This window comes from Chrysemys picta, chromosome 1 (genome assembly GCF_011386835.1).
Source record: "Chrysemys picta bellii isolate R12L10 chromosome 1, ASM1138683v2, whole genome shotgun sequence".
In the NCBI taxonomy this organism is placed as follows: domain Eukaryota; kingdom Metazoa; phylum Chordata; order Testudines; family Emydidae; genus Chrysemys; species Chrysemys picta.
The window spans coordinates 136,351,177-136,369,268 of record NC_088791.1 but is presented as its reverse complement, the minus strand read 5'-3'; the positions used below and the strand labels follow the sequence as shown (position 1 = coordinate 136,369,268).

General features: G+C 46.9%; 1 protein-coding gene across 1 annotated transcript; it reads left to right on the top strand.

Moving 5' to 3' along the window:
- Positions 1 to 2,484: 2,484 nt before the first annotated feature.
- Positions 2,485 to 18,064, top strand: LOC101952988 (C-type lectin domain family 4 member A). Its single transcript, XM_024109986.3, has 6 exons — positions 2,485 to 2,806; positions 4,065 to 4,181; positions 8,061 to 8,165; positions 15,516 to 15,667; positions 15,864 to 15,997; positions 16,359 to 18,064. The coding sequence occupies exons 1-6, from the start codon at positions 2,740 to 2,742 to the stop codon at positions 16,516 to 16,518; spliced, it is 735 nt and encodes a 244-aa protein (XP_023965754.2). The 5' UTR covers positions 2,485 to 2,739; the 3' UTR covers positions 16,519 to 18,064.
- The last annotated feature ends 28 nt before the right edge of the window (positions 18,065 to 18,092 follow it).

Here is an 18,092-nt window from a genome sequence, read left to right as displayed (position 1 = left end):
GTATCTGCAGCCCTTTCTCTGGGCTCAGTTCCCAGCCCCTTCTGGGCTAACTTTAAGTCCATCCCTGCCCTGGTATGGAGCAGTGCCCCCAGGGCTGTCTCTCTGGAGACTCTTTGCCTTTAGCAGTCCTGTGGTGTCCCCAGCTCTCCACTCCTTCATTTCCATCCCCAGGGTAACAAAATTCAACAAATGGTTGGCCCTCTGCAGGGTCTTCAGCTCCAGCCTAAAGCCCTTTAAATTCCAGCCTGTTGCTTCTACACTTTTCCCCTTCTCAGGCCTTTGGCAACTCTGCCAGTGAAGGGACCCAGGCCCCCCCACTACTCCAGGTCCCAACCCAGGGACCCTACAAATAGCAGCCACATGTGACTTCGTTTCATAGTTGCTGCCGCTATTCCCTGGGCCACTTCCCACATAGCCCCTTCCTCTTCACCCTTACCTCGGGGCTGAAGGTCTCTGAGCAGAGTCTCTCACAGGTTTCCTCACCAGGAGCATCTCACTACCTTCCTCATCCTTCCACTCCCAGCCAGCATCTAACCTGCTTAGCCCTTGCAGCGCCTTTTAACTGAGCCTTCAGAGCTCTGATTGGCTGCTTCCCTGCAGCCTTTCTAGACGGGTCTAGAGGACCCACCTTCACTGCTTCTTTTCTGGGGCAGGGTGTGGCAGGACAGGAAGGGCTCTAGCAGTGGACATCAAAGGACTTGTCACACCCTGTCACAAGGATTCATAGATCTTCATTGTCTCTTAATGAGTCCAGATAAAGATATAGATAGATATATTTTCTAATTTCCATCCCTGCAAATCCCCCTGGGCTCTGAGAATCAAGCTGGGCTCTTTCTTCTTCACTCATCATCACTGCTATTAAGATTCTGCAGGGCAAATTCTGCCCTCAAGGATGCCTGCACAACCCTCATTGTGTCTCCTGAGTGTGTGTCTTAGGGCAGAATTGCATAGCAAATAACTCTGCTGATGATGCACAGGCAGGAACAGACTCTACTTCTCTCTCTGAGTTGTACTGGCTCTACAGGACTAACAGGAGTAAAAGGCAGCAAACTTGTAAAGTCAGTAGGTTGACTGGGAACTCACACAAGGAGTGGGTCTGTAGGGCATGGAGGAGCCATTTTTACAATTGCTTTTTAGAGAGGCCCACATGAAGTCTTAGAGTAACTCAGGTTTCAGTTAAATTGATGCAATCCCCTTGTGTAGAGGCTTTTATTGTGGTTTATGTCAAGGGCCTTCAGTCAATGGCATGCAAGTCAGTAAGGAATTGTCCTAAGCTAAAAGTGTCACACTGATTTATATAGAAATAGGAGTGTTAGCCCCCAGAGGATTGCACCAAGTTAACTAAACTGGCATCTAAACCCCATTTATTTAAATCGGTGCAGTTTTCTCATGGAGACAAGCCCGCAATTAAACTCAATAAGATGGAGCCCTGCTGAAACTCTGTTGGGAGATGTTGCTGTTACGATTGGGCCTTCTAGCCTGGTTGTACTTGCAGTGTAGATGAAGGCTAAGCAGTACAGTGAATAGTTATTATTTCTTATAATTATTGTCTGGGATAAATAGTCACAAGTGCTGTGTGAGCAGCAGGGACTGTAAAACCTCTGTAAAAACTACAAACTGTTACAGTTATGGCCACTGACTCATGCTAGTTTAAAGGCATACTTACCAGAAGAGAAGAGGAAAAAGGCTCACCCCCCTTGTGTTAGAGACTCAAATACTTTGATGTGAAGAGGCACAGAAAGAGGGCAGGTTTTTCAAAGGAGGGCCTGTCTCCATGGTAAATTATACCAGAATAAGGTGGGATGTGAATGTAAAGTGCTGTATTACATTGGTATAATTCCCTGTGGGAACACTCTTATTCTGGTTTAAGAGCATCTTTCTCTAGTTTATCTTATCTCTTTTTGTAAGGGATTTAAGCTTAACCCCTGCAACCCCCCAAAAATGCTACTCTTAGGCTAGAATAAGGGTATACTCATGGGGAATTGTACTGGGACAACACCAGTGGTTTAATTATAATTATAATGGTAAAACTTTCCTATGTAGATAAGCCCTGAGAGACTGAGCCTAGACTGAAACTCCTAGAGATGGAGAGACACTACTAGTTCACATCTTACCCTTTGTCTGAGAGGCAGGGCTTAACCATAGTATCTCAACCAGTGCTGACTGCTTGTCCTTGGCTGCACTTGAGGTTATGGCAGATGATACACATTATCAGCAAAGGGTGATTTTGTTAACGTAGCTGAGGCTGTGGAGTCACAACGGGCAAAAACAATGAAAGAAGACTGACTCAGAGAAAGAGAGCCAGAAAAATTAAAAAAGGAAAATGCAAGAGGACCAAAAAAAAAAGAGGGAGAAAGAAAAAGAAATTGTGCTGGCTGGGAGATGAGTGTGCATTTTTGTTAGGTTTGAGGATGCAACTTCCTTTTCAGCCATTAGCTTCCTGTTTTCCCTTTTCTTTTAATGTGTTTCTGGAAACCTCAGGCTGGGTTTCTGGGTGAAGAAGCCCAAGAGCTGTCCAGGGTGTAACTCTGTCTCCAAACGTCTTTCAGCAATTCTTAGGGGCTTTCCACTCTCAGCCTCTCCTTCTCTCACTGCTTGGAGAGGATGTAGCAGAGCTTCTTGAGGGGAAGGACTCGTGACTGGCAAGTGTCACCCTCTGGCTCTAGGGAATTAAAAGATCAATTTTTAATTGTGATGGAATTATAAATATATAAAGAACACAGTCCACACAGTCTCTGAATGGCGTCGGAGATCACCTACGCCGAGGTGAAGTTTAAGAATGCACCACCACCTGCAGAGGCCAAAGGTAAATAACAAGCTATTTAGGGGAACGGGCTCAAAGCATTTGGTGGATGGGCTATGGAGCGGTTCATTTTTGTGACACTGATTCCCATGCAGCCTCAACTCAGAGGCACCAACTAGCTCAGTGGGATTAGGGAATGTGCTCTGGAGCCTTTCAGCCTTCAGGTGGAAACTGGGTCTTTCTGGTTCTAATAATAATTATAGCCACTTAAAGGACCTTCCCTCAGCAGCAGAACTCAACTTCCTTTACCTCTCTCCTGCAACTGTGAATAGCACAACTGCCTAAAGTGTCCTCCTTTTTTTCCCCACGCTCCCATATTTCTAAAGTGTTCCTGCTTATTGCCACTTGGGACAGCCAGTCCCTCAGGGAGTGCCCTCCTTTCCTTCCCTTTCAGTGTGAGATCTACTCCTCCCACCTCTCTCACCCTTCTGGCATCTGTGGAGTCCCCCATGGTAGAGAAGAAGACGGGACTCAGGAATGATGAATATAAAGGGGATTTTCTATTGAAACTGCTAGACCCTGAGCTCCCAGACTAACAGCTGGGATACCTAATGTCACCACACAGAGTCTCTTCAATGCCTGGCTTGGATTCAGCAGATATGGAAGGGGCTGCTGGGGCACTAATTAGAGCCTTCTCCTTCCCACTCCCTTCTCACTTACTGCTACCATCTACTCCCCTCCCTTCAGTCCACTTGCTGATGCATTACATGTTACATTACCACCCACCACATCCAAAATCATGGTGAGAGGGGAATAGGAGCTAGAATCACACATTATGAGGGAGTGCAGGGTGGCCTAAGAACTCCTCAAAGACCCCTTGTTCTGATCATCTGAGACAAATGACATTTGAAAAGCAACATGAACTTCAGCAGCACTGGGCTTGCTCTGATGAGATGTGAAAAGCTCCCTTGAATCCGTAACCTCCTGCTAGGCCCTCACTCCCTAATACTTGGGGTCTGAATATTTGCTCATTAGATGGGCTGGAGACATAGAGTTTGGATCTAAATCTGATCTTCGGCGGAGCTGGGAGAGGTCAGGAGTCAGACCCAGTGTTCCAATTTATTTCCATCCCTAATAACCTAAAACTCTGGAATAAGGGTCAATAGAAGGCTGCAACAGCAGCAGCTACTCATGATTGTCTAGTCTTGTCTAGAGTATGGGCTTTTCAGGAAAGTTTTCAGTTGGTTGCAGAACCCTAACAGACAGAGGCTGATATGAGAAGAACTAACTGTCCTGGGGCTGGGAGTTTCTTCATCCTTAGCACACCCAGAGAAGAGAATATCCCAGAGTGCACCCCAGAAGCACACCCAGTGGCTCCCATGGCTGATTGCTGCACTATTGCTGCTATTGGCTGTCTCTCTCCTCATCGCCCTCATTGGTGAGTATAAATGGGCTGATTATCCAAGGAGGGAGGGGAACAACTAGGGACAAAAGATGGTCAATGCAGGCTGGAGATCAGGAAACATTTCCTAACAGTGAGGAGGCCGGTTAGACTGTGGAAGAGTCTTCCAAAAAGAAGGGAAAAGGAAACCCCATCACCTGGGTCTGGAGAAACCTGGAGATTATACTGTAAGGAACACTCCTGCACGGTCCTGCCCAGGGAGGATGGGGGATTGGCTGGACAAGCTATGGCCTCATAAGCTTTTCCCCATGTCACGCTGTCTGGAGTGGCACACAACTGTAAGTGCCGATTTCAGGTCAGGCTGTCAGAAAATAGGGCAGACACTCCAAACTGATGATATATTCTATCATTAAATTTCACCAAGCCAGTAATAAATGTGAGCACCTGGATCACTACGCCAGTCTTACCATGGAATCACAGGCATTCCCCTTAGGCTCTCCAGTCAATCTTACCACCCTGACAAACTGGACTTAGTGCTAATGGTCATATAAACCAAAAATCACACCACATCAGGTTGCTCCCAGTCCCAAAGGACCAGCCACTTACCCCCAGGTCAATTGGTATTCCAGATCTTATATCCAAGACAATTCTCTAGTACACTAACTAAAGATTTATCAGCTAAGAAAAAGAAATGAGAGTTACTGAGAGGTTAAAATGGGTAAAATACATTAACAGGCAAGTCAAGGTTTGTAAATCCAAATGATAGCAGGTGATGTAATAATCTGCCAGTTTCCCAAAAGTCTTTTCAGGGGTACCCTGCTTTTGTCTGGGGAGCTCTGCTTTCGTACACTTTCCTGCCAGAGCCCAAACAGAGAGATACAGGATCTTTCTTTGAATCCATATTTATATCTTCTTCTCACAGAAGACAAGCTGACAGTCTTTCTAACCATGTGGGTTATAATGAGTCAGACATGCAAACTGAGTCAGTGAATTTCCATTGTGGAACACAATGGCTTTTGTTTGAAGTTAGCAACCTTCTTCATTTATATTTCCAAGGCTCCAATCACGTTTGATGGGTAATTTAATTACAGGGATATACATAATGCAAAAGATAATATAATAGTCAATAGCAAGCCTTCATTAGTTTTCATGAAGTACATTCTCATCTTAACACTAACACACACTTTTGATCTAAGGTTAACTAATTTACAGGGTTATACATAATGTAATTAGGGTTGCCAACTTCCTAATTCCAGAAAACTGAACACCCTTGCCCCACCCACTGCCCCGCCCCCTCCCGAGGCCCCACCCACTGTTCACTCCATTCCCCCCTCTCTCCGTTGCTTGCTCTCCCCTACCCTCGCTCACGTGCTCATTTTCACTGCAAGGCCCAAACAGGCATACTTATTGTTTTGACAGATGTATTATGCTAAGTTCAGGTTTTATTTGTTACAGTACACTAGAGCTGGCAGCAAAATAGTCAGAAAGGGTAATTTAAAAAAAAATGAAAATTCACAAAGGTTTTCATTTTTCTTTCCCTCCCCTCTTCCCATTTTTCGTAACCAGCTCCATGGGTTTTGTTCACTAAAGTTATTGTAATTTTATGTGTGGAATTAGGGCCACACATTATCACAGCTGCAATGGGTCCATTAAAGGCCCACTCCTGAAGCCCAAATACAAATCCATAGAGCACAACCACAGAAATGCACACCTGTCCATATTCCTATATAAATAAATCTGTAGAAACTGACTCCCACACCTATATGTAGATACAGATGCTTTCCGACTTACGCAAGCATTCCATTCCGGAACGCCTTGCGTAACTCAAATTTTGCGTAAGTCGGGAACGTGTACCCGACCATTACGCAAAAACAAACAAACAAAAAACTTTCTAGCTCATGGAACTTTTTCCGTAAGTGCAGATTTGCGTAAGTCGGGTTTGCATAACCCAGGGAGCATCCGTACACACGTGTATTCATGTGTACACAGCTAGCATGCACTAACACATAGACTTCCACATTATTTATTATTGCAATTGTTGTTTAGTGCCTAAAGACCCCAATTCAGATCAGGGTTCCAGGGTGGTAGGTGCTGGACATACACATAAAAAGAAAGAGTCGGCAACAAAGAGTTTATAATGTAGCTAGACAAAGGTGGGGAGAAATGTATGATACATTGGCTCTTCTGCAATTACTAGTCAACAACATTCACTTTTTAAGAAATAATATATTTCTTTTAGAGTTCCCGTCCCTTTTAAAAACTTGTTATGAAATTAATACACACATATTTTATATCATCAATTTTTTTGTGTGCAAGCCAGCAAAAAGAATATAAGTCAAAGAGTTAGGCTGCAAATTTTATTCACACAGATATACACACATGCAGCAATACAAACACCTCCCTACACAAAGACACAGTCTCTTACACACATACAATGCATGCATGCACACACAGAGACACCCAGCTGGGAAAGGAGTGGGGGGGCTGGAGGGGGAAAGATGGTGGGGGTGGAGGCGAGAGGGTGAGGAGGGAAAGAGATCAAGGAAGAGAGCAAGGTGGGGGTGGGAGGGGGCAATGAAGAAGAGAGGAGGGGGTGTGCAAGGGTATGTGGGGTGGATGGGGATGCAGGGGGAGACAGAAGGCTACAGGTGCTTGAGTATGTGGGGGGGCACAGGAGTGTATAGGGACATAATGGGAGTGGAGCAGTGTATGGAGGTGAATGGAGTGCAGGGCTGTGGGGGGTTAGGGACATGGGGAGGCGGTTCTGGGAGGTGGAGAGATGGGTGGGAGAGCACTGTAAGGGGTACAGAACTGGGATGGGTAAGGGTGGGGGGCAGGGCAGGTTGGGGCGGGGAGTGATGCAATGAGGGGGATGGGAGTATGGGGGGGTTGGGATGGGGAGGGATGCAATGATGGAGGGATGGGGGTGCAGGGGGTTGGGATAGGGAGGGATGCAGTGAGGGGGATGGGGGGGTTCAGCCCCATTCCCAGCACTCGGAGATGGGGATACATACCTCGATCCCCTGGGTGCCGGCAATGGGGCAACTGACCGTGGTTCGCCACAGGGCATGTGCTGCAGCTTGAGCCCAGCCACGGGAGGAGGGCAAGGAGGAGAAGTGGGCTGGCAGCAGCAGGAGAGACATGTGCCACGACCCCTCAACAGCCGCCTGCTAGATGCGCTAGTTTGTCCCCTGCCCTGCCAATGGGAGCTGCGCCTGCAGGCAGGGGGCAGGGCAGCACACGGACCCGCCCTAACCGCTCCTAAGCCTAGGAGTCGGACATGCCGGCTGCTTCCTGGGAGCTGTGACGCATCAGCTAGCAAGGAGCCTGCCAGCCCCGCTGCACAGCACCACCAACCGGACAGTCAACGGCCCGGTCAGCCGTGCTGACTGGAGCCACCAGGATCCCTTTTCGACTGGGTGTTCTGGTCAAAAACCGGACACCTGGTCATCCTATATCAACAGGTTATAGATAAGTGAAGACAATACCATTACAATCTCCTTTAAACTAAACTAATACACAAGTGAATGGGCCTGATTACACCACAATATCTTTTAACACTTCTTTGATTTCTATTAATATATGAGTGAATTAGCCTGCAGCCCTGCCCTGAGCTGGCACCTGGTAGACAGCCTCATACCCCATCAATAATTTCTATTCCTCAACTAGACCAGGGTAATTTGTCCCTATGACAGAGTGCACTTGGGCCCCCAGGATAACAGAGGGAACCCAAGAGAGCTGCCCTATTCTACTCCCTGGGGAGGTTTGTGATGGCATTTGTGAAAAGAAAACAAAGGTGAAGCAGTCCCTGGTGAGCACCAGGAGAAGTCACAATGTATGGAAGAGATGGCAAGAAGGAGGGAAATATTTTACCCACTCTTTTTCTCTCTCTTTCTCTCTCTTTCTCCTTTACAGTTACCCAAGTTGGCCTCAGGACAAATCAAAGTTGTGAAGAGTACGAGATGGTGAGGCAATATCTCAGGAACAGGAACTGTGTTGAAGAAGAACCTGAAGGGAAAGGTTAATAACACTAAAAGAGAAGAAAAGACCCCAGAGTCAGCTTTCTGGGCTTGGGGCCTGATTCATATTCAGACCTAAATTAACAGCAAATAAGGGGTATGGAGAAATCGACTTTTGAGGAAAGAATAAGATAAACACATAGGCACAGTATTGTAGTCAAGGGTAAATGCAGGTAAATGGAGTTTACCCACTTCTTATTTGGGGAATATGGGGTTTAGGTTAAGTTAATTTACCCACTTCTTTTGTTACCACTACCCCACTGCATAGGATCCCCATTGACTGGATAAGTGATAACTACCTAGAGATGTGCATCTTTTATTTATACAACACCTTAGGTGCACACAATGCTTTAAAACCAATCAAGCGACAGGTCCTTGCTCTAAGGAGCTTACTGTCTAAGAGTATATACTGGAGCTAGGGCTGTAATTCCCAGCTTGAAGAGACATACCCGTGCTAGCTTTGACCACCCGTGCTAGTTTTGACCAAGCTAGTGCATTATAAATAGAAGTGTAGCTTTGGCAGCAAAAGCAGTAGAAGGGGCTAGCCACCGTAAGTACTTATCGTCTAAGACCGTAGGTATGTACTAGGGCAGCTAGCCCCTCCCAGCCCTTACATCACAGTGGCTACACTCTATTTTTAGTACGCTACTTCAATCGGAACTAGTGCAAGTATGCCTACTTGAGCTGGAAATTACACCTCTAATTTGAAATGAAGTCATACCCTGAATTAGACTGAACACAGTGAGGGAAGACAATAAATAAAAGAGCAGTGGAGGGAGTAGATGTAGATGAACTTTATATCAGTGAAAGGTCATGAGGTGGATTTAATATTAAGTGCTTCTCTCATTAGTTCTAGTTTTTTGTTTCATTGTTTGAGATAATTTCACACTGAACAAATTTCATGTAATGTTAGTTAAAGTTGTTCTGTTCTACATTTTCCTCAAACCCTGAAAAGTTAGAAAATAAGTAGTTCAGCTCAACAACCACCGTTCTGTTTCTCTACCCACACAGGTAAAAACAACTTACCGATTCTTACCTATTACTGTCCTCCTTTCACAACACTTTATTCCCACCCAAGGCTTCATACACTACCATCAGCCTTAACTCTGACATACATTCAAGGACACATATGTTAAATGTATATAGCCTTCTTTTAACATATGCTTTTGTTTGGGGATTTCTCTGAAGAAAAGAGAATAAGGCTGATTGAAAAATTTCAAACTAAATATTTTTCGAACAGAAAATGAAGTTTCATCTAAATAAAAATTTTCCATGAGAAAAGCTAGATTTTGGTGGAATTTTCCATCAGGACAATTGAAATGAAAAGTTTTGATTTGGGAATGTCAAAACATTTCATTTCACTCAAAAATGCTGAAACACAACATTTTGACATTTCCAGATCACATCTTTTCAAAACTTTTCATTCCACAAAAAGTTTTATGTCATGTCAATTTTTCATCCTGATTTGGGATGGAAACAAATGTCAAAATATCATCATTTTCTGTGGGATGGAATTTCTCTGTTTTTGAGAGAATAACTTTTAACATACGTCTCTTTCTTGTAGACACTGCCGTATAAGTTGAACTCGGACACACAAGAAGAAGACATGTTAAAAAGTTATTTCCCCCCAAAGAAATCCAAAAAGAGAACCAGATCTTAAAAGAAGGAGATATATTTTTAGCACGAGTGTACATAAAAACAGTAAGGAGCTTCATTACAGGGAGCCTGGGTGCTCAGCACCTGAATCTGCACATCTAGTTTAGCTAGCCTGGGGGTGAACCTAGCCTGGGGGTGAACCTAGTCTGAATCTGTACAACCAAACCTGAGTTACTGTGTCATCATGGTGTCTGCACTCATCCATGTTTCTCTGGGGCCATATCCCATGGTTCTGTGTGCTGAGATGCTCTAGGACTCTTCCCCAGTCAACTGGGTCAATTTCAGGAGAGTTTGGTTTTCCTTCTGGGGGAACTGTAGGAAGGTATTGGGAGAACTATCAGCACATTTTGCCTCAATGAAAAGTGGGCAGGTTCCAGCCCTAATGAATGTGGAACCTGGATTCTAAACCCCACTGCCCAGCCAGATACACTTGCCCAGATTTAAAGCTCCGCCAAACCCAGATCAGAGGTTTTTCTGTGTGGATGGTGGTGGGTGGGGGGCTGGGTTGGTCTAAAACCCAGGTAAAAGTCCAGGTTAACTTTGTAGGGCAGCATAGATGTACCCCAAGTGTAAAATCCTGATCCCATTGAAGTGAATTGTAGTTTTACCCTCAACTTCACTGGGATCAGGATCTCACCCCAAGTCTTGAAATATTTTATCATGTAGATCTTTGAATATACTCTGACTTCCTGTAAGGTCTGAAATATAAAATAAAATGTGGTCTATAAAATATATTTTGTACACTCCTCAAACGTAAGGTTTTTACTACCACACTCAGCAACAGCATATGTGAGCAACATACATGTTAACACAAACAAAAGCTCTGTTTAGTGACAGTTAAGGTTGCATCGAGGTAAACCCCACCAAAGCACAATCTTAAAAGCATGGAAGTCAGAAGTTAAGGGAGAACTCATGAATTGTTTGCTATTTTCACGTTTCCTGGATAACTGTCTCAACACTGCATAAAGCTTTTGCTGCCATCTCCAACAGATACAGAAAAGCAACACATACCCCAACTTCATCAAACTCACACTCTAACACAAAACCTTATCAGTGATCTAGTATGCTAGTGTATTAACAGATTGACATGTTTGACTGACACAGTCCATGCATTTGGGAAATTACCCTGCCTTCATGTTGCTGAGATGACTGAGAGTTTCCCGTAACTTGCTATTTCCATGCTTTTTAGATTCTGGGCTGGTGGATGGGGTGTCTGGATGCTGTCTTACCCGTCACTACACAAAGCTTTTGTTTCTGGGAAATTGCTCACAGATGTACTTGCTGAGTGTAGTAATACATCTGGTGAGTGTACAACATATATTTCAACTTCAATTGTGGGCATTTGAGGAAGTGAGAGTATATTCAAAGATCTACATGATAAAATATTTAGAGACTTACAGTTCCTATGGAGACACATGATAAAAGTATAACTCAGTCATTTAAGATGTGGGGTCTCTTTTTGGATTTCTTAGAAAAAAAGAAAAACTTTCAACATATGTCTCCTTTTTGAACATCTGGCAGGGTTCAGGCTGTATGGTAGTTTATACAAGACAGAGCCATAGGTTAAAAGTTATTCATTTTTCTTCAAAGAAATCCTGAACAAGAAGCAAGTCTTACAAAGAGGGATACTTTTAAAATGTGTCCTCCAATGTATACCAGAGTTAATACAGTACTGTATGGTAGTTTATGCTGCATTGGGTGTAAACAATATGTTGTGGATGGCAGATGGTAATAGGTAAGATGTGCTAAGTTCTCTGTAGGTGCAGGCAGAAGAAGTGTGCCTGTTGATCTCACCTATTTATTTTCTAACTTTTCAACATTTGAGGAAAATGTCATTAAAGCAGAACAGAATAACTAACATTAAGCAATGTTTTTCTGTGTGAATTTTCCTACTTTCAAAACAAACGGTGTGAACTAGACACACAAAATAAAAAGCAAATAATATAGAGCCTTGCAAAGAGTGATGCCAAGATAGTGAAGAACACAGCAGCTGCAGTAAGGGTTCGGCTATGAAGAAATGTATTTGATTAAATGCAGCCACTGCAACTTGGCAAATCTGCTGTCACACATAAAAGACAGAGGATAATATGTAGTAAAGAATGTCCTCACTAGTTAATATGGTGCTTTCAAACGGGCAATGCTGAAGTCAGTGTTGACATTAGAATCAATAGGGTCATTGGAATCTGATGAATTTGCATCCATGTGTTGGCAGGGGTCCAGCTCCCTCCTCCCTCTCAGTTCCCAGACACGGTTTGCTGGAAAATAACAGTCCAGAGTTCAATCTGCAGGCAATGTGATGGGTTTCTTGGAGCTAAACAAGCAAGCATATTCCAAAACCCTTCACACCAGTGGGGCTATCTCTATATGCCAATAGGGCTTTCCTCTTCCACTCCCCCAACTACAGTTCTATACACTGATAGACCCCCTTCTTCTTCTAACCCCTAGTGCCACGCACACCGATGGAGCTCCCTCTCCTCCCCCCTCTTCTTGGCAAACTTAATTATACTTGTACCTTCCCCTGGTCTCACCCCTTCCAATGTATGGTTATGTTCTGTTCTGGGGGGTCTTGAGTCTGGGGGTGATAATACCACGTCTTTCATACCTGATGGGAGGGGTAAGGAGCGGGGTTACTTTTGGCCATGATCACTCTCTCACAGACTCAGTGTCTCTTCCTTACACCTTCCCCCTCTTCCCGCTGCTTGCAGGGCCGGCTCTGGCTTTTTTGCTGCCCCAGGCAAAAAATCCTCCCGCTGCCCCCCACCCCTCCCCCCCGGCGGGGAGCGCGGCACGGGAGGGCGCAGAGCTCAGCCGCGGCCCCGCTCTCCCCAGCCAGCCAGAGCGCCGCAGGGAGGGCGGCGAGTCCAGCCGGGGCCCCACTCTCCCCGGCTGGCCGGAGCGCCGGGAGGAGGGCGGCTCTCCCCAGCCGGCCAGAGCACCGGGGGAGGGTGGCCCCGCTCTTCCCGGCCGGCCAGAGCGCCGGGGGAGGGTGGCTCAGCTCTCCCCGGCCGGCCGGAGTGCCGGGGGAGGGCGGCGAGCCTGCTGCGGCTCCGCTCTCCCCAGCGGCCGGAGCGCCGGGGGGAGGGCGGCGAGCCCGGACGGGGCCCCGCTCTCCCCGACCACCTGGAGCGCCAGGAGGAGGGCGGAGAGCCTGGCCGGGGCCCCACTCTCCCCAGCCGGCCAGAGCGCCGGGGGAGGGCGGCGAGCCCACCGCAGCTCCGCTCTCCCTGGCGGCTGGAGCGCCGGGAGGAGGGTGGAGAGCCCGGCCGCGGCCCCGCTCTCCCCAGCTGGCCAGAGCGCCGGAGGAGGGTGGCCCAGCTCTTCCCGGCTGGCCGGAGCGCCAGGAGGAGGGCGGAGAGCCCAGCCGGGGCCCCACTCTCCCAGACCGGCCGGAGCGCTGGGAGGAGGGCGGAGAGCCCGACTGTGGCCCCGCTCTCCCAGACCGGCCGGAGCACCGGGAGGAGGGCGGAGAGCCCAGCCAGGGCCCCGCTCTCCCAGACCGGCCGGAGCGCCGGGAGGAGGGCAGAGAGCCCGACCGTGGCCCCGCTCTCCCCGGCCGGCCGGAGCGCTGGGGGAGGGCGGCCCCGCTCTTACCGGCCAGGCAGAGCGCTGTGGGGAGGGCGGCAAGCCCGGCCACGGCCCTGCTCTCCCCGGCCGGCCGGAGCGCCAGGAGAGGGCGGTGAGCCCGCCGCGGCTCTGCTCTCCCCGGCGGCCGGAGCACCGGGGGGAGGGCGGCGAGCCCGGCCACGGCCCCGCTCTCCCTGACCGGCCGGAGCGCCAGGGGAGGGCGGCGAGCCCAGCCGCGGCCCCGCTCTTCCCGGCCGGCCGGAGCGCCGGAGGAGGGCGGCGAGCCCGGATGCAGCCCCACTGTCCCCGGGTGAGCACCACCCCCCTCCTGGTGCCGCCCCAAGCACATGCTTGGAGGGCTGGTGCCTGGAGCCGGCCCTGGTTGCTTGGTTACCACAGCAACCCCTTGCTGGATTCGGTCCCCTTATCTTCTCTTGTTACAGAAAGGCAAGGCTTTCACTTTGTGTGGTGGGGGGACAGCCTTGTGCTTTCACTTACATTCTCTTGCTTGCTTATTCAGCCTGTTTAAATTAAAAGCAAGGCCAGAAGCAAGATTATTATTGTTTGGTCTTTACCCTTTTTGTTTCACATTCTCTTAACACCAGGTACAGACATAAGTCACTGCCTAGCAACATAGGTTGCTGGCTAGTAAACACTTTCATATCTTCACTGCAGTGCTTCCGATTTGCTGCAGCTCACATCAGTTATGAAGCAAAAAATATTTTTCTCTGAAATTCCAAAATGGAAAACTATAAAGTGGTGTTTGTGTAAACTATAGCAATACACATAAAGTGCCTCCATCTGTACCCTTGCAAAAGACTATTTTAAGAAGTGAGATACCAGGGATCCAATAACAAAACATTTCTGTATCTGAAATATTTTTAAGTACATTACTCTCCTACAAATTCCAAATGGACAGCAAATGAAAAGCCCGCCTACACGCCTATTTTGTATGTTCCAGGTTTTTCCTGTAGCAAACCATTTTGCAACTATTCCCACTCTTTTCCCATATAGCAAAATTCTCTGAGGCAACCTTAAGTATGCCTTTGTTACCACTCCACCATAATACTACAAATTAGAGGATGTCAGGAGAGAGGGCAGTGATGGAAGACTGAAAGGAATGAGTTTAGAGGAGTGATTTGAGGTAGGAGCACATGTGGTCAAGGAGGTTATTCCAGGTATCGAGGACACAGTGAGAAAAGTTGCAATGTTGGTTATGGAAGAAGGTCAGGAGAGTACTGAGATAAGCTGAAGTGGCTGAAAGCAGGAGTAGGAAGCAACTATAGATGAGATGGAGACAGGGCAGAGCTGTGGAGGGCCTTGAAGATGAGGTGAGGTGTTTGAATCTGACACAAGCAGAAAACAAAAGCCAATGAAGACACTTAAGCGGGAGATTGGGGATGGAATGGCAGCAGTAAGCTGGATGGACTTGAGGGGCACAATATGAAACCTGAGGAGACCAGATGGGGAGCTGGAGCCGTAGTCAAGATTAGAGAAAGATGGCTAAGGCATGGCCTGAGGAATTGGCAGTAGGGATGGAGAGAGGGAGGAAAGGATAGGCAGAGCTCAGGGATCAAATGGATAGAGGTGGGATTGAATGGCTGGTAAGGGTGAAAGTCTTAACGGAAGAGACAACACATGAAGTGATTAGAGTGGATGAGCACAGGCAAGGGTAGGGTGCAGAGATAGAATATAAGAAGACCATTGAGGAAGGAAGTGGACTGAGGGGGAGAAGGTGAAGAAGGACACACTAAGGGAGAGGCTGCCAGAGCAACCACAGAAACAGGAAGGGAAACAGTCCAGCACTGAACTAGTTAGTGTGTGTTAATGGCCTACAAGTGCCTCCAGGGGGCAAGCGACAATGAGGAAAAGAACTTACCAGGAGGGGTTTAGGGGGAAGAATTAGATATAAAAAAGACCAAGTAGGAGAAAAAAATAATTGGTCTGCAGGTTGTGAATCATTTCCTTCACCATGAAGGCCTCTACTAGTCTCCATTGCTCGAGATATGTGTGAAATGAAGATGGACAGGGTGGATTTACACTGTTTTGGCCCTGGGGACTGAACTGGGTGTCACCTAACAAGTCCTTTCCATTTTTATTTTCTGTGTTTCATTCATCTCTTCTCTCACAGAGCAAGTCTGGACGTGCTGCCCCAGGGGCTGGGAGCTCTTTCAGGCCAGCTGCTACTACTTCTCTAATGACATCATGACCTGGGATGACAGTGAGAGGAACTGCACAGGGATGGGCTCCCACCTGGGGGTGATCAACACAGGAGCTGAGCAGGTAACTTGCTGGGAGTCAGGCTCCTCTGGGCACTCAGAGTGCAGCCCTGGAGAGGATGTTTGGGCTCTTTGTTCATTCAATCCTGGGCTTCCTCATCCATCACATCCAGCACCCCCACACCCCCACAGGGACCCCGATCTCCTACTGTCTGCCCAGAGACTGCACCTGATGGAGATATGATTTTATTTTTATCCAGGATTTCATCTTCACTCGAGTAAATGGAACAGTTACAGGCAGCGAAGGAAGGAATTACTGTATTGGTCTGATTGATAAGGAGAAGAAAGGACAGTGGTGCTGGGTGGATGAGACTCCATATAACAATACTGCAACGTGAGTATTTCCTGGAATGGAGACCAGTTACCACCCTCCACTTAGTTCCAGGATTAGTATACAATGGTGTGTGTGTGTGTGTGTGTGTGTGTGTGTGTGTGTGTTTGTGTTGGGGGAGAGAGAGAGAGTGCCTTACCCACAACTGGAGCTCTGGAGCTAACCATATCTGGTCTAATAGAGAGAAGATTTGCAAAGGGAACATAGATAGAGGCTGTGAATGAATTTTAGAAAAAGAGAATTGTCTGTGGCTGATTCAAGTGTTGCAATTCTCCTTCTCCTCTCATCATCGCCAGCTACAACTCTTTCCCCTGAGACGTTTATAATGATGCATCTCTAACACATGAGTTTCTCTCTCTTACAGGTTCTGGAGACCTGAGGAACCCAGTCCTCACAACAATGAGAACTGTGTTGTCATGCATGTGCCGGGAGAACAAAATACACATGGTAACAGGAATTGGAATAACGTTCCTTGTTCCAGTGCATGTCATCGAATTTGTGAGACTGCAACACTTAGATTTTGAGGAAGAACCCCCATCCTGGACGTGAGGCTGGAGAGTCAGTGCATCTCTCACTTGGGTCAGCTCACAGAGAGATCTGGTGGGAGGGTTTGGATCAGCCCTGGGCTATCATGAGATTGGGTGTAGGCAGTGCAGGATGATATTGGGGCTCAAACTCATTCACTAGATCAATTTTGGAAAACTCTGAAAACAGCTGAAAATATCTAATGTGGAACAAGCCAAAGTGCAGTGAGCCCTGCCTGTGATGTCATTGAAGCTCCCAGGAGACTGGTGGAAGAGGCTGGCTGGGAAAGGCAGGACCAGTGAGTTTTCCCTGGGAAATCTTGAAAGGAGGTTTCCTGTTCATATTAGCCTTCCCATTGTTGGGCAGGGTAACAACTTACATTGTGTATATACTGCAGCAGGGCTGTAAAAACCAGGAATAAGGCCCTGTCCATACTGAAAAATTACTAGGTCAGACCTGTTTCCCATTGACTCTGCTACAACTCAGTTCCACCTTGTAAAAGAAATGGGACTTTGTCCATGTCCCTGAGCAATGCTTAAAGCCTTAAATGGTCCAATGCTTTAGCATCACTCAGGGACAGAGGCTTGTCTATGCATGGAACTGGACTGATTGAATTACAGTGCATGGGTTTACAAACCCGTTTAGTTACATTGGTGCAACTCCCTTATGTGGAGACTTTTATTGTGGTTTAGAACTGATGCATTATACCAGGTCAGTGAGAAATCACCTAACCTAAATTAATAGAGGGCTCTTTCATACAGAAATAAGAGTGTCAGCATGGACAGGGTGGCACCAATTTAACTCCATCAGCGTCTAAACTTATTTAGTTAAATTGGTGCAGTTTTCTCATGGCGACAAGCCCACAGTTAAAATCAACAACATCGAGCCCTGCTGATACCGTGTTGGGAGACGTACCTGTTTTATCTGGGCCCTCTAATCTGGCTTTACCTGCAGTGTAAACAAGGCCTAAGCAGTACAGTGAATAGCTATTATTCCTAATAATTACTGTCTGTGATAAATATTCATATGAGCCATGTGAGCAGAAGAGCCGGAAAACCACTGTAAAACCACAAACTGTAGAATTATGGCCACTGATTCTTGTCAACTGTTTAAACATATTCTTATTGGAACAAAACAAATCAACCATTGTGTTAGAGCCTTAAATACCCTGCTGTGCTGAGGTGCAGAAAGAGGGCAGAATGTCAACGGACACCCTGATCCTAAGACTGTACCTCCTAGGCCTTGAAAAGATCTTCTAGTTCTCATCTCACCTGGGAGCCAGGGCAGAGTTGGTTCCTGCAGCACATTCTCCACTCCCTTATCTCATTCTGCTTTGAATGACTTGAGCAATGTGGTTTCCACCACTTTCTTTGAAGAGGTCTCAGTCCTGTTAATGAACTTAGAGGTCAAATGTCTGATGCTGTGTAGATGGTTCTCTCCTGGGGGGTCCTATCTTTTTTTCTCTGAATACTATAAAGTTGCCTTTCATACATGGTCACTTTGAGGCTGTATCTATTGACGTCTTTATCTTAATAAAGTCACATCTTAATACATAGAACCTAAGCTGGTTAAT

What these genes read in the sequence shown, in the direction of transcription:
- LOC101952988 (XM_024109986.3), top strand. Translation starts at nt 2,740, where the DNA reads ATGGCGTCGGAGATCACCTACGCCGAGGTGAAGTTTAAGAATGCACCA. An exon ending in ACCACCTGCAGAGGCCAAAG is followed by an intron (nt 2,807 to 4,064) that starts GTAAATAACAAG and finishes CTTCATCCTTAG; the next exon opens with CACACCCAGAGAAGAGAATA. An exon ending in CCATATAACAATACTGCAAC is followed by an intron (nt 15,998 to 16,358) that starts GTGAGTATTTCC and finishes TCTCTCTTACAG; the next exon opens with GTTCTGGAGACCTGAGGAAC.